The sequence below is a fragment of the Saccopteryx leptura genome, chromosome 3 (genome assembly GCF_036850995.1).
Source record: "Saccopteryx leptura isolate mSacLep1 chromosome 3, mSacLep1_pri_phased_curated, whole genome shotgun sequence".
Lineage (NCBI taxonomy): Eukaryota > Metazoa > Chordata > Mammalia > Chiroptera > Emballonuridae > Saccopteryx > Saccopteryx leptura.
In genome coordinates this window covers 262,433,249-262,457,469 of record NC_089505.1, presented here as the reverse complement: position 1 = coordinate 262,457,469, position 24,221 = coordinate 262,433,249, and the positions used below count along the sequence as shown (strand labels likewise).

Sequence of the window (24,221 nt, the reverse complement as noted above, 5' to 3'; positions counted from 1 at the left end):
GGTTCGAGACTCCGAGGTAACCAGCTTGAGTGCGGGCTCATTTGGTTTGAGCAAAAGCTCACCAGCTTGAGCCCAAGGTCACTGGCTCCAGCAAGGGGTTACTCGGTCTGCTGTAGCCCCACGGGCAAGGCATGTATGAGAAAGCAATCAATGAACAACTAAGGTGTTGCAATGAAAAACTGATGATTGATGCTTCTCGTCTCTCTCCGTTCCTGTCTGTCCCTATCTATCCCTCTCTCTGACTCTGTCAAAAAAAAATACAATTTACATGTACTTTTAGTTTAATAAAAGTAGGCAACTTGGAAATTATTTCTAGTTCGTAATTTTAAACTAAATGTCTAGTTCTAATTCTAAATTTCTATGTACTTTAGAGCCATAAGAATATGATGCAAATTACTGATGGGTTCCAATGCAATTTACATAAGCCTTAAGTTAAAAATATAAAAAATATTTGCCTTTTTAAGTAACTATGCTTACCTCACGTAATGTAACCAAAGTTTTTATGTCAATAGTTGCTCTTTTCACAAGCTCCTTATTTTCCTTCTCTAATTCTTTCAGACGAACGGAAGATTCTTTATAAATACCAATCTCTTTGAATAGAGTTTTATTTTCTTTCTCCAAATTTCCAATTTTCACATTATTTTCTTCTAATGTGGTATCCTTTATTTCTGCTTGCTGTCGGAGTCTCTTATTCTCCTTCTCCAGTTGTTTCTTATCCTTTTCCAGTTGAGAAGTCTCTTGCTCTAATGACTTATTTTCTTTTTCTAGCTGTTCTAGTCTTTTGCTAGATATTTTTAACTCTTCTAAGTTTTTCTGCAATGTTTGATTTTCCATCTCTAAGTCTTGTAGTTCACTCTCTAACTGCTGAATTTTTTTATTGCTGTTCTCTAGAGCCTTCTGTAGTCTTTGATTTTCTATATCTAAACCCTGGTAGCTAACTTCTAAGCGTTCCGTCTTCTTGAAAGATGCTTTCATAAGCTCTAGACCCTTCTTAAGCTGTTCTTTTTCACTTTCCAGTTCTTTATTTTCTAGTTGTAGCTGGGCCATTTTCATGCTTGCACACTTCAAAGATTCCACATTCCTTCGCAGTTCTAAGTTTTCCTCATCAAGCTGGGAATTCTCTTTCTCTAGGGATTCTAACTGAAAAGTAAGGTTTTTAAAGCTATCTAATCTTTTTTTAAATTTCCTGTTTTCTCTTTCTAACTCTGAATTTTCTTGTTCTAAGGTCTCAACTTTTTCACAAGTAATTTTTAAATTGGTTATCTTTTTCTGTAACACCTCATTTTCTTTTTCAAGGTGCTGCAACTCATTTTCAAGTTCTTCTGCTCGTTCTCCTTTTTCTTTATAATGCTCCAATTCTTTTCTAATTTGTCTTTTCTCAAATTCAATCTTGCTTAACTTGCTACTTGTTTCTTTGATAGATTCATGAAGAATTTTATTTTCTTTTTCAATGTCTTTAACCCTTGCTTCAGCACTTATCTGGGAGCGCTGCCTTAAGGAAGATACAGTTTGATTCAGATGTTCATTTTCCTGTTCCAGTATTTTAATCTAATTTAAAAATAAAGGAGAAAATTAAAAACTAAATTGAGCAAGAACTTACTATTTTAAATTATATAGTTATTCCCTTCCAAAAACTAAGAGGGAAATCAGAACATAAAAGGGTGCTATTGCACATGTATCTTACGTTTAATTCTGACAAATTTTCCTAAGAGACCACTATATATACAGTACTGCCAGGCCATTAAAGTTCATGTCTTTAGGGAGGTCGTAATGTAAAGGAATGATTAAGAGAGATGTGTTTAATAGCAATCGAAATGACTTTCCAATTATTTATTTATAATTGTATGTTTCAAATTCAAATATGAATATAGGTGAAACATACACACATCTCTCCTTGAGGACAGAAGTTTTACTTTCATGAATAAATTTTGCAATGCCCGTACACACAGGGTCCTCAGTGAATATTTACTGTATTGTATATGTGCATTTATAGAGATGGGTACGTATTCATTCAACAAAAGAATTCTAATTTGGAAACATCAAAATAACAAAATCACCTGGTACATTTGAAGACTAATCCATCCAATTCATAGCATGAGCTAATATAATACTCAAAATTTAATATGTTACACAATTCCCTGAGAACCTTATGAAAATACAGATTCACGTGTAGCTTTAGAAGTTTTGCTCTGTAGCTGTAGAGAAATCTGTATATTTATAGGTGGCCTGAGGGCTATGCCTAGATAATAAAAACAAATTCCTTTACATCTAAAAAATAGAAATTCTAAAACAGCAAGTCAATCTATCCAGTTCTGTTTCCTCAAGCATAAAATGAGAATGATCAGTAAATGCTTGAAATAAATTTGAAAGTATCCAACAGGGCTGCTGCCACCACTTTGCCCTTTTTGAGTAGAGGCAGAGTATAGCTGCATTACTCCTCAACTCCACTCAGCAGTTGTTTTCCTGACACTTGTAAGCACATGCACTGCAAAATTATATATGACATAAATATAATCATACTGGCAATTGTAAAAACTCTAATATTTCCTTTTAACTTTTCTAAAATATATGACATAGGAAAGGTAAAACCAGTTACTTTAAAAATCTAAAAAAAAATTCCAGCCTGACCTGTGGTGGTGCAGTGGATAAAGTGTTGACCTGGAATGCTGAGGTCTCCGGTTTGAAACCCTGGGATTACCCGGTCAAGGCACATACATACAAAAAGCAATTACTACAACTTGATGCTTCCCACCCCTCCCCCACCCTTTCTCTTTCTCTCTCTCTCTCAAAAAAATAATAAAATAAAATCTAAAAAAATTCTAAATATTTCCCTTTAATGTTAGTTTATTTGCATAAACTAAAATCACTTTTATTAATAAATTTTAAAATACAATGCTTAATAAAAAATGTATGAACCTGTCTCTCTGAATTTTCTCTAAGTGTTTCAATTGTTTTTTCAAGCTGCGCTTTCTCCTTCATTAGATCCTTGCTTAAATTCTGACAATTCTGAAGACTTTGCTTTTCTTGAATAATTTCATTTTCAAGAATTTCAACCTGGAGAAAATTAAATCACAAAAGCAATATATCATTAAGTATTTTAAAACAGTGGAAACATGTCAAAACAAAAGATAATTACTGAATTAAAGATAAAATACAGTTTTAATACCCAAATGGTGAAATTTAAGAATTTAGTAAAAAAATTCAAGTAATGTTCCACACTAACTTTAGCAGCTATACACAAAATATGCAGACATGAATAAGTTTGTTACCCTTTACATCTCTGAGGGCAAATTTCTACTTTGAAACACAAAGACAAATCCAAGCGAATGTATAATAATTATATGCTATATTGAAGATGGTACAAGTCTTATTGAAAGCTCCCTTGGCTCTAGTTGATTTGTAAAGTAAAATCTTATAGTCCAGAAATTCTGGTATACAAGAAGGAAGAGGAGAGTATAAAAAGCATGAAGGGAAAGATGAGAAATGATAGTATAAGTTTAATGAGGAAACAAAAAGGGGCTTGGTTTAAAAGAAAAAGAAGGGGGGAAAAGGAGAATAATACTAGAGAAAAATAAGCTGAACAAAACTCCAATAAATATTTATATTCTGGTTTTAAATTTATTTTCACTTATATATTTTAAAGGTATAATAAAGTATGAGGTTAATAAGTATAATAAGTATTAAAAAGCTAATTTAAATTCAAAATATGATGACCAGGCAGTGGCACAGAGGATAGAGTGTCAGCCTGGTACACAGAGAGGATCTAGGTTCGAAACCCCGAGGTCACCAGCTTAAGCACAGACCTTAGTTCCAAAAACTAAATGGCTACTCCTATATTAACACTATATTGATTGTCAATACTTATGATAATTTGGTTAATGGACTAAAGATGATACAAAATGTTTTAAAAAGAGTAAAAATCTTGCAAGAAAATAAGTCTATTTTCACTATCGAAGGCAGTGGGCCCTCAAAGCATGGTTCCAAAACAGCAGGATGAGCATCACACCAAGGAACTTCCAGGAAGTGAAAACTCTTAGTGCCCACCCCAAACCTACCAAAAAACAGAAACTCTAGGCATAAGGCTCGGCAATTTGGGTTTTCACAAGTCCTACAGGTGATTCTGATGCATACTATAGTTCAAAAACACTGGTCTAAGGTCTGGCAGATTTTCACGAGGTCTAGAAACCCAAAATCTATCAAAGGAAAAACTAGACATGGTTAGGCGCCAAAAACAGTTGTCATGGCAGAAAGCAAGGAAGCTTCCAAGAAGTTCTAAGTTTGTGTCATAAGGATTCAGAAAACAGCTTCATTGGGACAGTAAGAAAAATAAATACAGTGGATTGAAACACTTTAAATATTCTTAAACCCATGAGCTCATACTGACACTAAAACAAACAAAAAACTCACTCAATTACCTCAGAAGGATATGAGAAATACAACTCATTATTAGGAAACTGGCAAATAAAGGAATAGGATCAAACATTCATCCTGCTTTTCCCATAAGAGTTATTCCCCAGAATAATCAATGGTGTTTTCTTTAAACCAGTAGTAGTTTTTAAAATCAAGCTTCTCTTTATAGAAATGCCCTAGCTACCACACAAAGAAGGGATGATATAATTAGAAAGTCAGGAATTTTCAATCTCTGATTAATTAAAGGATCCAAGCAAATGATTTTCCATGACACTAATTACAAAAAGAGACAGCTAGAGATGTGCCCCTGATATATGGGTAGGCAAAAGTAGGTTTACAGTGGTTCATAAGGAAAACAATACAAAAATTAATAAATAATAATACAAGAATAAACTTTTGTGTACTCACAGCTATAAACCTACTTTGCCCACCCCTGCACATACTTCTTAATACTTTCACTAAAAACTCAATTTGAATCGGACTAAGCCTACAGTAAAACAGTCAATATAGGGACAAGAGAACTTGCTAAATGACACAAAAAGAATGCAATCAGCAAAACATAAATTGTGGGAAAACTCTGTTAAGACAACTTGGTTTCTTCAGTAGAAAAACTGCTAGAACACAAAACCAGATAGAACGTGACGGAAAACTATATGACTTTGGGTGATGGGTATGCAACATAATTAAATGTCAAAATAACCTGGAGATGGTTTCTCTGAACCTATATACCCTGATTAATGTCACCCCATTAAAATTAATTTAAAAAAAAAGAAAAACTGCTAAAAAAAAAGGAGAGTAAACCTATAGACTGAAAAAGACTTAAAGAACATATCAATTGATTGAATGTATTGATCTTATTCGGAAACAGATTCAAACAAAATGTAAAAACAAACCAGAATTGAAGAAATTAAAATACTGACTAAAAACTACTAATTTTTCAAGTGTGATAATGTCACTGTCCTTTTTTTTTTAATTCCTTAATTTTTATACATATATACTGAGGTAATTGTTGGTAAATGAAACCATATCTTGGATTCACTTCAAAGTCATCTAGTGGTTGTGGGGAGGGTAGGCAGGGGTAGATATAAGACTGGCTGTAAGTTAATAATTGTTGAAGTTGAATAATGAGTATAGGAGTTCATTTACTTTACATTTGTGTACATTTTTAAGTTTACATGTTAAAAGAATTGAGGGCATATTAAAAACTGGAAAATAAATGTTTTACTACAGTGCTATTTATTTATACTTTTACATAATTTTTAACATTAAAAAAGTGCTATTTATTTATACTTTTTACATACATTTTTGAACATTAAACATTCATTTTTATTTACCTTTTTACTTAGTCTTTGATTTTCTTTTTCAATTTTCAGGATTTTGGAAGTGTTACCTTCTGTAGAGTCCATAGTACTCCGAAGCTCTTCTACAGTTTTAGTCAAACTCTGGTTTTCCATCTCCAACTTTAATAACCTACTTGATGTCAATTCACTCACCTCATGGCCCAGAGATTTTTGTGGTGCTACAATATTGAAAAATATGTCATTGGTAAATATATGCTTACTCTTGATTAGTTAAATAAGTGAGTATAAATAAGTTAAATAAGATGATGTAAACATCATCAGGTCCTTAATTGTATAAAACATTTATAAAGTTAAGGTAGACACAATGGAAAAAACAGGTAAAAGACAGGTAAACCTTGAATTTTTAATGCATCTGTAAGCATTCCAGTGGGGGGAGGGGGTAAAAGAATAAAATTTAGACTGAAGAGTCTAGAGTTCCAGTTCTAGTTCCATGAGAAATTAACTACTTGATAATACCAAGCCACTTTGACCTCAGTGAGTCTTAGATTACTGGTACAAAATATAGTTATGGCCCAGTGTATCTCATAGTCATGTGTGGCATATATAGGAAGTATAAAACATATCTTATGCCAAACTTTCAAAAATTAAAGGAAGATAGTTTGAGGGGAGGAAATCCTAATCTGATTCTGAGAAAGACAGGAAAGTAAACACTAGTCACCTTCTAAAGAAACCCTGCTAAGTCAAGTGTAAAGAACAACATCTACTCCATGTTGTCAAGTAAAATCATCTTCCTAAGTATATTACAGCATTACATGTTTTAAAGTAAGAAAACTCAATTTCTAGTTCTGTAAATGATGTTTCCAATAAGTCAAGATTATTTTTAATAACCTGATAGCAGACTCGTTGAATATTTTGATGATATAAAAATACTAGGATTTACAAATGAAATGTGATGCCTAGAATTTATTTTGAAATCTTAGATTTTAAGAAGGGCAATGGATAGAAGTATGGGAGGACATTTCTAGGTCTGTCTACGTTTGTGTATGTTTGAAATTCTCCATCATATAAAAGCAGACACACACACACACACATAAAACATACATCCTCACAAGTACATAATCTTTACAAAATTAGGTATGGTTAAATACTCCCAAATTTTAAGTAAAGAAAATCTCAATTCTTATTTCCAGCTATTCTTCTAGTCAGCATATTGTTAATCTTTTCATTAAAAGCTGGTGTGCTAGATAGTCACTGACACTAAAAAGTTCCATAGCTGTCCGAGTCTTTTTGTTGTGTGTGTGTTTGACAGAGATAGAGAGACAGAGAGAGGGACAGATAGGGACAGGAAGAGAGAGAGATGAAAAGCATTAATTTTTCGTTGCAACCGTATTTGTTCATTGCTTGCTTTCTCTTATGTGCCTTGACCAAGAGGAGCTACAGCAGAGCAAGTGACCCCTTGCTCAAGCCAGTGACTTTGGGCTTAAGTCAGCAACCATGTGGTCATGTCTATGATCCCATGCTCAAGCCAAGGACCCCACGCTCAAGCTAGTGAGCCCCCGCTGAAGCCTGATGAGACCTTGCTCAAGCCGGCGACCTTGGGGTTTCGAACCTGGGTCCTCTATGTCCCAGTCCAACACACTATCCACTGCATCACTGCCTGGTCAAGCTCTAAGTCTTCTTCAATAAAACTCTAATTCATGACTTGAAGTCATGCATTCAAATGAACAGGAGTAGGCTAAAATACATCATGTATCTTAATACTTTCAATACTATGAATGCACTTCAAAAAAGCTTCAAATCAGACTATGAAGAATTAAAAAGGATGCTTACAATACATTTTTAGCAACATGAAAAAATGCCTATATTATAATCTTAGGTGCAAAGAGGAACCTGAATTGTGTATACACATTAATCAGTATCTAAAATACCTATGTGTGTAGAAAAATTCTAGAGCAAATTTTCTAGATTTAAGAAATTATTAGTGACTTTGATTTCCTCCTTCATATTTTTCCAGGTTTTGAATCTTTTCTAAAAAGTCCCTTGTATATTTCAAAATGAAACACACACACACACACACACACCATAAAAAATGACACTACATTAAAACAAATATTCAGGTATTTGGCCCCTGCGAAGAACAACTGCAAAACAACTGTGATATAATAATCATATTAATTCTTAACATTCAAATACTATATTCCAGGCATCACAAGTATTAAGAAATTCAACTTCACAACAACCCTACAAGGTACATACTATTATTGTCCTCATTTAACAGATGATGAAGAAACATTTTTTTAAAGATTGATTTATATTTTTAGAGAGGAGAGAGAGGAAAAAGCAGGGGTGGGGAGGGGAGGAGTGGAAAGCATCAATTTGTAGTTGCTTCTTGTGTGTCTCTTGACCTGACCAGGCAAGCCCAGGACTTCGAACTGGCGACCTCAGCATTCCAGGTTGATGCCTTATCCACTGCACCACCACAGGTCAGGCAGATGATGAAACTTTTAACAGTGTTATTTGAATTGCTTTCTTTGTAACTCAATTTACAAGAAATAAAAAATAAAGTTCATTCCACAAGTATTTTAAGTATCAGATCTCCCTGCAAGCTCACTGGCTGAATACCATCACTTACTACACAGGGAATTACATGGGGTTCCCAGAATTTGGAATTAGGTTCCTAAGTATAAAACTGGAAAAAGCATAATGGTAATATATATGAGTCATCTGTAGAAGTAATTATTCTGCAAGAACCAGACTATAAACTGTCTTCAGACCTTACGTCTACCACATCACTATATCCTCAGGGCCTTGTATACTATTTCACACATGGTAGGTGTCTAATAAATATCTGCTGAAGGAAGGAAAGCTGTGGAATAATACTGGGTAACTGAGGAATTACAAAACCTATCTAATAAATGCATTAAAGTGTATCAGTATTAGCATAATCACAACTATAACCCAAACAACTGGACTGTATGTATATGCCCAGCTTTAAGACAGAGGACAAGTCAATAGTGGAACTTAAGAAAAAAAGCCAAAAGTTAAAAATTTATCTGGGGGAGGTCTTCCATTATCTTCAGGGAATAACCGGGGCTGGACTGGTTGGTAGGTAGAATTCTGAAATGGAGATTACATATGCTGATGACACTGGCCATAAAGATAACTTGTTTTACTCTGGCTACACATTCACCTAAAACTCTTCCCACTATGTTTTGACTATTTAGGTTTGAGTATAAGGAAAAAATATATGCTGAGCAGCTAATATGACTTTTCTGTTCTATTTAGTAGATAGCTATATTTCTCTAAATAAATTAATAAATTGGTATTCTAGTTTCTGGTCATACTAACATAAAATAATGCTGAAACAACTGATCAAATCTCTTATTGAACTCAAAAAAGTTTAGTTGTAAGACATGCAAAGATAATCAAACCCAGGAATGTGGAAATAACATATTACTCTTGAAACTGTATCTAGTGTTAGGTGACCTTCTGAGACATCTCCATTTGGGGAAAATAACCGCAATAAAATATCCAAAAATGAAAGCATAAATACAATTTCATTTATTTCATCAACCCATTTAAAGAAAGCCATATATGGAATACCTTCGGAAAGTTCACTAGTTCTGGATATTTGTTCCAACTCCCAGCCAAGATGTAATGATTCATCCATACTTTGTTTCTGTGCCATCTCCAAAGTCATATTTTCTTCCATTAATTCCTCAATCTTTTTTCTATCCATGTCGCGTTCCTGTTTTGTTGGCAGGGAGAAGGAAAAGAGAGCTAAGAAACAGTACAATTTCAAGCTGATATTTTATTACTTATAACTTTTATTTATCAGAAACTGAATGAGAATAAATTCTGGGTTGCTTAAAATTTTCACAGTTTAATGACAATAAAGCAGTTATTATACTTACTACTGGTTATTATACCAACCATGTTTCTGATATCCTTTTCAATTGAGCTTCGGGGACACTGAAACGTCTTCCTCAGAGTCAATATATTGTTTAGTGATATAACAAAAGATTCTGGCCCAATGCTAAATAGCTTTATTTCTGTATTTTAAAGGCATGTTTACACAATAGCTTATTATAAGAGTTTTAAAAAATACAAGACAAAATAAATGCCTCTTTGTAACAAAAGCAGAAATTTCTACTACTCCTATATTCATACAAAATTAGAAGCATTGAATTTATTTATTTAATCTCTTCTTCATTACAGCATCTAGGACACTAACCATCCTTTGTCATTATAGGGAAAACAGATTAATCTTAGAATTTTTCCTTAGAGGTCATAAAATTGATCTACTTTATAATACTTACCATTTCCATATCATGCAGTTTAGCCTTTAGTTGTAAATTCTCTTTTTCTAATTCATGTAATTTATCAGAACGAGCTCGAGTTCCTTCTAATTGGTCTTCCAACATGGTTTTTGTCTCTAATAAAACCTGATTGTCTTCTTTTAATTCCTATAAACATTTCAATTAGGCTTTATTTATCACAAACATGTTAATATCTGTTAGTTTTTTTTTTTAAGTTCTGAAACATAAAAAAATTCTTGACTGTAAGATAATTCATTAATCTGTCTTTTGTAAACAGTTCTATGTTAGTAAAGCTACTAAATACGGTCAATGGTTTCTTGGCTTTACATTCTCCCCCCCCCAAACTTAAGCTATTATGCAAACAAAATACTCAGTACTTCTATTAGAATGAGTAATACCACAATAATTTCATGTAAAACTGTCAGGGTGCAAGTAAATCCCTTAATCACAATGATAAAAAACTAAGTCTTGCAGATATTAAGACATACATCTCCACAGAATCAGAGCCCAATTATTTTGCTGAATAGATTTAAAGATTTCTCTCCACTTAAACTGTAACTTGAAAGTTAAGGGTTTGGAATTTTTGAGTAAAATTCCAGGACTTGAACTAATACTCGCATAACTCATAAACCAAAACTCTGTCAATAAATATTTTACCTAAGTATCTTGAGAACATGTTTAAAATGCCTACATCTGTTTTAAAGATATATGTTCACAAATTGATCTTGCTAAGCTACATGCCTCCAGTTTATAAACTAATGTCAAGTGAAAGTATATTAAAACAGAGGCATCTATAAGAATCCTTTAATGGCCCTGGCCAGTTGGCTCAGTGTTAGAGCATCAGTCAGGCATGTGGATGTCCTGGGTTCAATTCCCGGTCAGGGCACACAGGAGAAGCACCCATCTGCTTCTCCACCCCTTCCCCTCTTACTTCTCTCTCTGTCTCTCTTTCTTTCTACTCCCCTCCTGCAGCCATGCTCAATTAGAGCAAGTTGGTCCCAGGCACTGAGGATGGCTCCATGGCCTCTGCCTCAGGCACTAAAAAATGGCTCTGGTTGCAACAGAGCAACGGCCCCAGATGGGCAGAGCATCACCCCCTAGTGGACTTGCCAGGTGGATCCTGGTCTGGGTCATGCAGTAGGAGTCTGTCTCTGCCTCCCTTCCTCTCACTAAATGAATGAATGAATGAATGAATCCTTTAACAGTGCCGTGCATACACTCATTTAAAAATGGGCCAACAATTAATATGCACCTTATCTTTGTAGTCTATTAGGTCTATTTTTGATAGCTTTCAGGCTCAAATGTTCTATTTTCTCTTATAATGTTTTCACTTCTTAATTTTGCATACTCCTTCCTTATTATCCCGATAATAAACATGACCAAAATTTCCACTGTTTACAGACAATGAGGAAAATAACTGAGAAAGGAGAAAAGGATGCAGGTGCAAGGATTATCAAATTTTAGCTGTCAACGTCAACTTCATGCAACACTGTACATCAATCATTATTAAGTAGGGGAGGCTCTTTCTTCTAATTTGTTTATATAAAATGTTTATTATTTGTTGAAAGAGAAAAAGGACACAAGCAGGTGTGCATGAACACACAAGCACCTTCAGTGACCCTAATTTAACATTATGAATTGAGAATCCATTAGCAATATGTTTGTTTTCACTTCTACAAACATTTAAAATTAGCAGAGAAATACTTTATTTTGACTAGGAGGGAAGGATTTCAAGTCTACCTATAATGCTAAATAAAGGAATGAAAGAAGAGCCCCAAAGAGTTAAATAAAACTAATAATGTCCAAATATTACTTTTAAAAATTCTAAACAATACACTGATCTATCATAAAATAAACATCTAACGGTATTTACAGATTTGCTAAACATTTTAAGAATTCCATTCATTAAGTGCATTTTCATTGCATTTTGAAAATCACAACTTTTTTAAAGAAACTACTGTGAATGAATGGTTTAAATTATGCAACATACCTCAACTCTTGCCTTATAAAATTCAATATCATGTAGCCTCTCTTTATATCTGCTGACTTCACTTTCAAGTTTATCAACTCTGATCGCCTTCTCTCGAAGTGCATCTAATTCATCTCGGTACATTCTCGCAGAACGAGCATCCGAAAGCAAATTCATATTCTAAACATAAATAAATATTAACATTTTAAATATTACTTTCAAACTGATAATCCTTGCTTGAACAACTTTTAAAAAAATTGTTTTCATTTATTGATTTTAGAGAGAGAAAGAGAAGGAGGGAGAGAGAGGGAGAGAAAAATATTTAATTTGTTGTGCCACTTATTTGTGCATTCATTGGTTGATTCCTGTATGTGCCCCAATGGAACTGAACTCGCAACTATGGTGTATAGGGATGACGCTCTAACCAAGTGGCAACCTAGCCAGGGTTTTTGGCTGCAGAACTTGACTCTACTAAAAAAAAATCAGCCTGATCTATGGTGACGCAGTGAATAAAGCGTCAACCTGGAAATGCTGAGGTCGCCGGTTCGAAACCCTGGGCTTGCCTGGTCAAGGCACATAGGGGAGTTGATGCTTCCAGCTCCTCCCCCCTTCTCTCTCTCTGTCTCTCTTTCATCTCTCTCTCCCTCTCTCTCTCCTCTCTAAAAAATGAATAAAATAAAAAATCAATAAATTATATATTTTAAAAGTATGAATTTTGTGGTATATAAATTATATCTCAAGTTGTTTCTTAAAATGGGGAGATATAAAAGCAAGAATAAGAAGTATTTTAAACACGTTTATATACAAATATGCAAACTTATGTTTAGATACTCAATAATATTCTGTATCTAGAATATAAAAAATATTCAGGATGTCTTAAAATAAGTTAACCTCTACTTGACATAACCATTTGCAATTAATTTAAGGTAAAAAAAATTTTTTTTTTTTATATAATTTTATTTTTTTAATGGGGTGACATCAATAAATCAGGATACATATATTCAAAGATAACAAGTCCAGGTTATCTTGTCGTTCAATTATGTTGCATACCCACCACCCAAAGTCAGATTGTCCTCTGTCACCTTCTATCTTGTTTTCTTTGTAAGGTAAAAAAATTTAACTTTGGCCCTGGCCGGTTGGCTCAGCGGTAGAGCGTCGGCCTAGCGTGCGGAGGACCCGGGTTCGATTCCCGGCCAGGGCACACAGGAGAAGCGCCCATTTGCTTCTCCACCCCTCCGCCGCGCTTTCCTCTCTGTCTCTCTCTTCCCCTCCCGCAGCCAAGGCTCCATTGGAGCAAAGATGGCCCGGGCGCTGGGGATGGCTCCTTGGCCTCTGCCTCAGGCGCTAGAGTGGCTCTGGTCGCAATATGGCGACGCCCAGGATGGGCAGAGCATCGCCCCCTGGTGGGCAGAGCATCGCCCCTGGTGGGCGTGCCGGGTGGATCCCGGTCGGGCGCATGCGGGAGTCTGTCTGACTGTCTCTCCCCGTTTCCAGCTTCAGAAATGAAAAAAAAAAAAAAAAAAAAAAAAAAAAAAAAAAAATTTAACTTTAAAATATAGGATAGTAAAAATACAAAAGAGGCAAACTGTACTAATAAGATGATCATTAGATACTTTAGAGAAATAATGGCTCTATTCAGATATGCTGTGACATACTAAAATCCTGGTTTTTTATATGCATACAAGTAAAACGATTACTGCATATCTTAATGCCATTTGAGATAAATATTGAAGTTCAATCTTTTTTTTTTTTTTCTTTTCATTTTTCTGAAGCTGGAAACAGGGAGAGACAGTCAGACAGACTCCCGCATGCGCCCGACCGGGATCCACCCGGCACGCCCACCATGGGGCTACGCTCTGCCCACCAGGGGGCGATGCTCTGCCCATCCTGGGCGTCGCCATGTTGCGACCAGAGCCACTCTAGCGCCTGAGGCAGCGGCCACAGAGCCATCCCCAGCGCCCGGGCTATCTTTGCTCCAATGGAGCCTTGGCTGCGGGAGGGGAAGAGAGAGACAGAGAGGAAGGCGCGACGGAGGGGTGGAGAAGCAAATGGGCGCTTCTCCTGTGTGCCCTGGCCGGGAATCGAACCCGGGTCCTCCGCACGCTAGGCCGACATGAAGTTCAATCTTTTAAAAGTCTTCTTAATCCTCTAGAACACTAGTTATCCAAGTACGATCCAAAGACAGCTGTGCTTTCCTCAAACCCTTTCAGGGATTTCATGAGGTCAAAACTATTTTCATAATAATTCTAAGACATTATTTTCCTTTTTCATTCTCATTCTCTCATGAGGGCACAGTAGTTTTCCAAAGGCTACATGGTATGTGGTATCTTAACAGAACAAATACAGAAACAGATAAGAGAATCTAGTTGTCTTTAAGCCAGGCATTAAAAGATCTGCAAAAATGTAAGAGAGTACCATTCTATTTTTTTTTTTTTTGTAAAATAATGGTTTTTAGTTAAAATACTTTATGTTAACATGATATTGAGTATATAAAATTCTTAAGTTTCCATTTCTAATATAACAAATACCAGGAGATATAGTCCTTATTAATTTTTAACAGTGGGAGAGTTTTAAGACCAAAAAGATTGAGAACCACCACTATTTAGAGGGAACACAGATAGAAAAAAACCCTGCTACCAAGAAAATGGAAGAGCAGCCAGAACATATCTAGAAATAAAGATTATGATGTACATCGGCCTGCTGTAGCTCCCCCCTCCCCCATCAGGACACATGAGAAAGCAATCAATGAACAACTAAGGTGCTGCAATGAAGAATTGATGCTTCTCATTTCTCCCTTCCTGTCTCTGTCCCTATCTGTCCCTCTCTTGATGCTTCTCATTTCTCCCTTCCTGTCTCTGTCCCTATCTGTCCCTCTCTCTGTCTCTTTCTCTGTCACACACACACAAAAAAGATTATATATCCTGTCTCATACATCCAGAAACATCACAGTTTATGATTCTGCAAGTGCAATATTCTCTGAAGTTAAAATGGCAGGTTAGGGAAATTAAGAGGAAGAAAATTGTCCAGCCTTACCACAATTCATACCATTTATGGGTTAAAGAAGACTTCGTTCACTACCTCCAAATGAAAACAAAACATTATGAAGTGATTAAAAGAAGTATATTCTTAAACAAATCTTGGTTCAAAAAAAAACCCCACAAAGCTTTAGTAAAAAAAGTAATTTTTAAAAAGTAAAAGGTTTTTTTTATCTTATTTCATAGGAAAAGAATGAAAAATTAAAAATAAATCCTGTTATTTAAAAAGAGCATTCTGTCATATACAAGTTAACATAAAGCACCTTCAGAGTGTGGATTTACACAGCAGCACCTACAATTTACAGTAGAGCTGTTCCAGCGACCAAGCCCACAGAAGCCAAATACACAAAAAAGGAGGAACTTGGAACTGCCCTAGTCCTATAAGGCTCCTTTAAATCTTTTTCTAATTAATTTTAATTTATTGTGTTAACAAGGACTCCTTTAAATCTTAGCAAAGTTTAAATAGCACAGATACAGAAAAAATTCCAAAGACCATAATTTCTAGTTTTGGTTCTGGTATTTTTGAAGAGAAAAACACAGAAAAAGTCATCATCTCTTGAAGCCTCAGTAACCTCATAAAGCATCAAGGGTTGTAAATTATAAGGAGAAAAATCAATTTCCAATTACATAGTGGGCCTATATAATAAAAGTTTTAGGTACAAACCTCTTGCTGCAGCCTTTTAAGTTCAATTTCCATTTGCTCAAGTTCTTGTTTACAGTCCAGTAACTGTTCAGTCTTTTCCTCCCTTAAATGAAAATAACATTTATTAAAGAAAAAGCTTATTCCTTTAAAAAGACTATGATCATCATCTGCATTAATATAAATGTATTATCATTACTAAATATCTACTGGAACACAGTATTAGCCATGACTCCAACAAAGGGTGACAATGAAATGAACTTTTAGAATTTACATGATTAGATATTATCAATCATGCTCCCCCTGAAATTCTCCAAAGGCAAACCTCAAGGATTAACATCCTCATAGTTCATAAAATAGCTTATCCCCATCTTTCTTGAGATTCTCCCATTCCCACTCTTCTTTCTCTTTCTCCTTCTCTGCATAGTCAAAGACAAATTAGCAGGATAAGCTTTTATGCAAAGCAGTAGTACTATCTGGGGCTGAGACTTGTAAGGGTCTCCAAACCACTTTCAACGTTTACAGTGGCCTGAAGGAAATTATACACTGCCACACACATACCTAAAATCTTTACAGCTCTATTGGTTTCGTCCCTGAAGCCTATAAACATACTCAAATTTCTCCTATTTTTTTTCTCTTTGCATTACTTTACTTCTAATCCCTACTTTCTATCTTCCCTCAGAGCCAACTTCCTTAAAGTCAAGTCTCCACTCACTATCTCACTTTTGTACCTTCTGTTCTTTAATAATAAAAGATGTGCACTATAGAAAGCCATAATTTTTAAATAAAGGAGAAATAGTCCCCTTGATAGAGGAACCATAATTAATTTATTTAAATGGCTTCCATTTTTTACAGTAATAAGTAATGGTTTGGAAAATGGACTCATTTTCATAAAACCCTGTGTATTTCAGGACAGATTTGTAAAAGTACATTACAGATTTGAAGGTACTTCATATACTACTGTCAAACTGCCCACCATAATGGTCATTATCAATTTATAAGGCAACAACACAGGGTAAAAATGCCTATACATATGTGAAACAATTTAACAACTGGAAAATGCTGTCACTGCTCTAATGTACATGTTTTGAACAGTAAGAAAGGCTAAATTTGATTCCTTATGTTTGTACCATTAAAGTGCTAAAAATCTATTACCTTTTATAATTTATATTTCTTACAAATATTTCTTCATAGATTATTGAATATTTTTTCAAAAATTATAAACAAATTTTATTTTTTATTGTGGCAACACATATGTAACATAAAACTGCAATTTTAACCATTTTTAAATGTAGCACTCAGTGGCCTTAATTATATTTAAATTGTTGTTAAACTATCACCACTATCACTTCCCAAACTTTCATCACCCCAAACAGAAACTCTGTGCCCAGTAAGCAGTAACTCTCCAATGCCCCCAGACCCCAACAGCCCCTACTTCTAATCTAATTTGTTTCTCTGAAATTGCCTATTAAATATTTATCTTTTTATTTCTAATTACTGTGTTGATATGGTTTCAAGTGTTCCACTCAATAATACCCTCTACACACTGCATTGTGTTCCTCCCCCATGTCTCCTGCAAATTCTCTTTCCACCCCTTATTAAGGATATTTCATTTAAGTGGAATCATACAATATTTTTGTACCTGGTTTCTCACTTAGCAAATTGTTTTCAGGGCTTATCCATGTTGTAGCAGGTATCAAAATTTCATTCCTTCTTATGGCTGAGTAATTTGCCATCACATGCCTATAGCACATTTTGTTTACTCATCCATCTGTTCATGGACACATGGGTTGTTCCACCTTTTGGCTACTGGGAATAATACTGCAATGAACAATGGCATTTAAGTATCTGTTTGAGTTCCTGCCTTAAATTTTGGGAGGATATACCTTAGGTGTGAAACTGCAAGGTCATAGAAAATTCTGTTTAACTTTCTGAGAAGTATGTCAAATGCTTTTTACTTTTTCCTCTGAATGTCTACAGGTTTAACTTTATTATACAAATAGAGCAACCACCTTTTATAAATATTTCTTTTGCTTTTGTGTAAAGACCTTCCCTAGAGAACAAATATATACTCATCTGGTTCCTTTACCATTATTTCATATTTTACATTTAGCTCTTTAATCCAGCTGAAATTCACTTTGGTGTATGTGAGGTATAAATTGAAATAAATTTTCCAAGAATTATCCAGAAGTTCAAGTATCATAAATAAACTATATGTACACCCATTTGATCTATTTACAGTATGAGGCTTTCCACTGTATCTTCCCACTAACAGTTTTTCAGAGTTGATTACCTCTGCATTGCCAAAGTCAGTGGATTATTTTTAGAACTTTCTGAAGAATTTAGTAGAGTTAACTCCATTCTTCTTGATAATTTCTCTCTATTGGCTTCCATAATTTCACTCTTAGGCTTTTCTACTTCACTGACCCTTTTGCTGATTTCATGTTTTGGACACATCTTTTGTTTAATAGTTATCAAGCTCTCATTATCTGTGCTAAGCATTTTTCCTAAGCACTTTACACTTTGCCAAGCAAGAGCTCTCTAAAGAAATAATAGCAGTGATAACAGCTTACATTTATTGAGCACTTATGTACTAGACACTGTCCACCTTACATATTTGCCTCACATAACAATCCTTCAGTAGGCACAATTATTATTCCTACTTAATAGGCTAGAAAACCCAGCAGTTTTAGAGAGATTAACCTGGTAACAGTCACTTAGTTAAGAAGTGTTGAGCCAGGAATGACACTCAGGCAGAATAAATCTAAAGCTCATGAGCTTGGTATTATGCTGGATCTCTCTACAGTAAGTATTATTAGAAGTCTCATTTTATAGATAAAAAAACTGAGTAACATGGCTAAAAAATGGGTAATGTGTGTCCTGAAACACTTTTTTTATGTTTGTGTTCTTCACAAACACATCTTTCTCATTATTCATGTTCTTCCTGGGCAGTCTTATCCACTCCCAAGGTTACAACTACTACTTACACGCTACATATGAGTATTCTAGTGATCCCAAATCTCTATTCTGCATCATGAACCAGAGAGTCGATTATCTGCTGATTATCTCCAGAGATATTTCTAAAGTACCTCAAACTAAATATGACAAAAACTAAACTTGTCTTTTACCTTAATCTTATTCCTCTCTCTTACATTCCAAATAAATGGCATAGCCATCCAATAAACACTGAGTACAGGAAACTAGGAATTATATCAAAGATTCTGCCTTCTCCCTTATTTTCTTCTCTATCCTCATTATTACAATTTTTGAACAAGCCTACACTAGTTCCCATCTGAACTGTTCTTCAATCCACTTTCAAAATGACACCATAATTGTGTGTGTGTGTGTGTCAGAGACAAAGAGAGAGACAGAGAGAGGGACAGATAGGTACAGACAGGCAGGAAGGGAAAGAGATGAGAAGCATCAATTCTTCATTACGGCTCCTTAGTTGTTCACTGATTGCTTTCTCATATGTGCCTTGACCGGGGTGGAGGGGCTCCAGCAAAGTGAGTGATCCCTTGCTCAAGCCAGCAACCATGGCATCATGTCTATGATTCCACACTCAAGCCAGCGACCTCGGAGTTTCGAACCTGGATCCTCCACATCCCAGTCTGATGCTTTATCCACTGCGCCACCGCCTGGTCAGGCTGACACTATAATTTATATTTTCAATTTGAACACTCACTAAAAGTCAGCCACTAGGCTAGTATCTCTTTATTAAAACATAAATCTGGGCCTTAGCCAGGTGGCACAATGGATAAAGCATCAACCCAGTATGCCAGAGGTCATGGGTTTGACCCCTGGTCAGGGCACCAGGGCATATACGAGTAGCAATCAATGAGAACACAATTAAATAGAACTAAGTGAAACAATGAGTTGATGCCTTTCCCTCTTTTTTATCCCCCTCCCCTCCTTTTTCTCTCTCAAATCAATGAAATATTAAAAATAAGAATAAAAACATAAATCTGATCTTGTTACTGTCCTATGCAAAAAATCTCTTATTTGTCCCTACTGTTTCAAGTCTAAGCTCCTGAGCACTGCGCACATGACGACCCATGCCGCCACCCACCGTTTCAACCGCACTTCTTGCCATCCCCTCCTTGAATCCTGCTGAGACTGCTGGACTTCCTTCAGCTTAGTTAGGCTGAGCCTTTTCAAACTAGTTAATGGCTATCATTAATTGAAATGTAACTATCTCTATGTAATATTCCTAACATCATTCTCTTTCTTCCCCCAAGTCAGAATTGACAATAACTCCTTTGGGTTTCAACTGCTGGCTGCACAGACTTCTAATACACCCTCAGTTTCAGGTTATTTCACTGATCTGTTTAAAAGTTTATTTTATAACTCAATTTAAAAATGAGCAAGCATCCTAATAGAAATTTCTCCAAAGATGATACACAAATGGCCAATTAGCATTGAAAAAGATGCTCAACATCATTAGTCATCAGGGAAAAATACAACTTAAAACTGCAATGGGCCTGACCAAGTGGTGGCACAATGGACAGAATATAAATTTGAGATGCTGAGGACCCAGGTTTCAAACCCCAAGGTCACTGGCTTGAGGGCAGGCTCATACAACTTGAGGGTAGGCTCACCAACTTGAGCCTGGGATCATCAACATGATCCCATGGTCACTGGCTCGGCTGGAGCCCCGCCCCCCAGGTCAAGCACATAAAAGAAAGCAATCAATGAACAACTAAAGTGCTACAACTATGAGTTGACGCTTCTCATTTCTCTCCCTTCCTGTCTGTTTCTGTCTCTCTCTCTCTCACTAAAAAACAAAATTAAAACAAAACACAATGAGATATTACTTCAAACCCATTAGAATGGTTATAGTAAAAAATGTGTGTAATAACAAGTATTGATGAGGATATGGAGAAATTGGAGCCCTCATACACATTGCTGGTGGGTATATAAAACTGCAGCCAAATAATTTAATAGTTCCTCAAAATGTTAAATATAGAACTACCATATGACCCAGAATTTACACACCTCATACATATCCTAGAGAATTGAAAACATTTCTGCACACAAAAATGTGCATATGAATGTTCACAGGAGCATTATGAATAATAGTCAAAAAATGTAAACAATACAAATGTCCATCAAATGATAAGTAACCAAAATGTGGTATATATCCATATATTATTATTTAATCATAAAAAGGAATGAAATTCCAATACATGCTATAACATAGATAAACTTTGTGAAAGAAGGCAGTCAGAAAAGGCCACATAATGTATGATAATTTTATATGAAATGTCCAGAATGGAATTCAACGGGTATATGAACTAACTGCTAATGTGTATGGAGTTTCTTTTTGGGGTGACAAGAATGTCTTGAAATTAGTGTGAGAGTCATGCAACTCTATGAATATACTAAAAATCACTGAACTGTACACTTTAAAAGATAAATTTGCCCTGGCCGGTTGGCTCAGTGGTAGAGCGTCGGCCTGGCGTGCAGAGGTCCCGGGTTCGATTCCCGATCAGGGCATACAGGAGAGGCGCCCATCTGCTTCTCCACCCCTCCCCCTCTCCTTCCTCTCTGTCTCTCCTCTTCCCCTCCTGCGGTGAGGCTCCATTGGAGCAAGGGTGGCCCGAGCGCTGGGGATGGCTCCTTGGCCTCTGCCCCAGGCACTGGAGTGGCTCTGGTCACGGCAGAGCGACGTCCCGGAGGGGCAGAGCATCGCCCCCTGGTGGGCGTGCCGGGTGGATCCCGGTCGCGCACATGTGGGAGTCTGTCTGACTGTCTCCCCGTTTCTAGCTTCGGAAAGATACAAAAAAAAAAAAAAAAAAGATAAATTTTCTGATACATGAATTATATACCTCAATAAAGTTTTTGTTTGTTTGTTTGTTTTTGTATGTATATTTATCCGAAGTCAGAAGTGGGGAGGCAGAGAGATTCCTGCATGCTCCCGACTGGGATTCACCAGGCAAGCCCACTAGGGGCCGATGCTCTGTCCGTCTGCGGCATTGCTCCATTGCAACTGGAGCCATTCTAGTGCCTGAGGTGGAGGCCATGGAGCCATCCTCAGCGCCTGGGGCCAACTTTGCTCCAATGGAGCCTTGGCTGTGGGAGGGGAAGAGAGATAGAAAGAAGAGAGGGGAGGGTGGAGAAACAGATGGGTGCTTCTCCTGAGTGACAATGGCTGGGAATTGAACCTGGGACTTCCACACGCTGGGCTGATGCTCTACTGCTGAGCCTACCAACTAGTAAAGTTATTTTTTAAAAATAATTTGTATAAGAAAAGAACTCTGAAAACATGAGATCTGTGAAGGCAGAGAAAATTATTAAAGAAAGTTTTTGATAGTGTTAGTCTTGCACAAAAGTGTAATTTATAAGGAATACTTCTTCCAATGAAATTGCAAATACTGGCCCTGGCCGGTTGGCTCAGCGGTAGAGCGTCGGCCTAGCGTGTGGAGGACCCGGGTTCGATTCCCGGCCAGGGCACACAGGAGAAGCGCCCATTTGCTTCTCCACCCCTCCGCCGCACTTTCCTCTCTGTCTCTCTCTTCCCCTCCCGCAGCCAAGGCTCCATTGGAGCAAAGATGGCCCGGGCGCTGGGGATGGCTCTGTGGCCTCTGCCCCAGGCGCTAGAGTGGCTCTGGTCGCAATATGGCGACGCCCAGGATGGGCAGAGCATCGCCCCCTGGTGGGCAGAGCGTCGCCCCATGGTGGGCGTGCCGGGTGGATCCCGGTCGGGCGCATGCGGGAGTCTGTCTGACTGTCTCTCCCCGTTTCCAGCTTCAGAAAAAAGAAAAAAAAAAAAAGAAATTGCAAATACTACTTTTACTCTGTATGTTAATAGATCAAAAGCAATTATACTACTATAATGTTCCACTCATGAATGCGTTATTAGTTCATTTGCACATTCTCATTGCAATTATTTATTTCCGTTAGGTCTAAAGCAACCTGAACTATTATTTTAACCCATCCTGACTTCCACACTTCATCACTTTAGTAAAGATCTGTCCCAGCTAAAAGACTTCAATGTGAATAGAAGCAATCACTCAAGGAACACACTTTTAAGGACAACAAAGATATTAGATATCTGATGACATGCTAGTTTCTGGGAATACTTGCTATATCTAGTATATTCACTAATTAAAAATATTTATTTACATTTTCCAATCAGCATGAGAGACCAAATCTAATTTTTCTTAAGTTGTTTGAAATTTTAATATACTCTATAGCCAAGTCAATTTTATTTTAAAAAATCAAATTCTAATACAGTGCAAAATGTTAATGAATTCATAGCCAGCACTGCAATTCTAATTGCATGCTTTATCTAAAGACTGGAGAAGATTGTGCTAAATTATATGGAACAAACTAGTGTTCACTGTTTAGGCTATCCATTAACTGCCAGTCAAACTAATAACAGCAATCGCTCCCCTCATTTTCCTGGTGCAGCTGTTTATAGAATATCCTGGGCGTGTTCACTTCAATAGACACATAATAATGCCGACATCCACAATGAAAGCTGTATTTTTTTAAATTTTCCTATAGACTTTATATTTTTCTACCTGCATACTCAATCATTTTCTTAAGCCAACTGCTTTAAATAAATTTAATTGCTATATTGTGGCTTTAAATTTTAAATCTCTATACTCTAAAACTCAAATTCCAGAAAAACCAACCAAAAACAAAAAAAGAAAAAAGCCCAAAACACAAAAATCCTTTGTTCTTTTTTAATTGAAAAATAAAATGATCTCCAGCAAAGATTAGTCATGTTTTTATATGTATTCACCAAGGAATGCCTACCTATGTGCCATTTATACTGACTTCTCTGTAGTGTTCTTTGAAGGCTAAATAAATTTCACCAGCACTAACCAATCTTAATATTTACCATTGCTAAGTACATGACTTAGGCATTTCAATTACTCAATGCAGAAGATACACAAAATTAATTTTCTATATAACTATATACCAGTGATTCAGTCTTTAATTACATTAACTTTAAAAGGGCTAAACTTACTGATCTTCATCAGTGATTGCCAATATTTTGTATTTCAAGAATGTAAAAATAAAACACTTAAGGAAATCCCAACTTGCCAAGGAGAAAACATGATTTTATAACAGGACATTTTAACACTCAAAAGATAGGAAGGACATAAATCCAGAATAAAGGGCATCCTTAACTTGGCAGTAAGATTTAGCATTATGAAAAAAAACAAATGCTGGTCTCCTTAGTTTTCTCATTTTAACAAAATCTAGTAAAAACGATGACACAGGCCAGCAATTGAGAACTAATATTTACATGTCATAAGCCTAAAAATATTGTTTAGGTCACCTTTACAACTATATAAATTCAATAAACCTTGAAAATCAGCAACTTACAATTCCTGCCTAAGCCTTCTTATCTTGGCCTTGGCATCTGCCAGCTCCACTGACAAGTGCTGCCGACTCTCTGTCCGCTTCATGCCTGGAGAGCCACAGGGGGACTGTGCGGACGGAGAGGCGTGGGGCAGGGAATGAAGGCCATCCCGCTCTTCAGAGAGTTCTATGATAGTCTAAGGAAAGGCGGAAATAAACACAGAATTACTT

The 24,221-nt window shown here is 36.2% G+C and overlaps 1 protein-coding gene across 5 annotated transcripts in view; it reads right to left on the bottom strand.

The window, feature by feature from the left end:
• CCDC88A (coiled-coil domain containing 88A) overlaps window positions 1-24,221 on the bottom strand; it is a 155,162-nt gene that overhangs the window by 54,869 nt on the left and 76,072 nt on the right. For all 5 annotated transcript variants that reach the window (XM_066378244.1, XM_066378245.1, XM_066378246.1 and 2 more), the window contains 8 exons: window positions 24,015-24,187; window positions 15,699-15,780; window positions 12,021-12,179; window positions 10,031-10,177; window positions 9,315-9,459; window positions 5,745-5,929; window positions 2,917-3,054; window positions 478-1,548 (listed from right to left, as the gene is read on the bottom strand). In XM_066378244.1, the coding sequence (XP_066234341.1) occupies window positions 478-1,548; window positions 2,917-3,054; window positions 5,745-5,929; window positions 9,315-9,459; window positions 10,031-10,177; window positions 12,021-12,179; window positions 15,699-15,780; window positions 24,015-24,187 (2,100 nt within the window). The remainder of the gene's footprint in view (window positions 1-477; window positions 1,549-2,916; window positions 3,055-5,744; window positions 5,930-9,314; window positions 9,460-10,030; window positions 10,178-12,020; window positions 12,180-15,698; window positions 15,781-24,014; window positions 24,188-24,221) is intronic.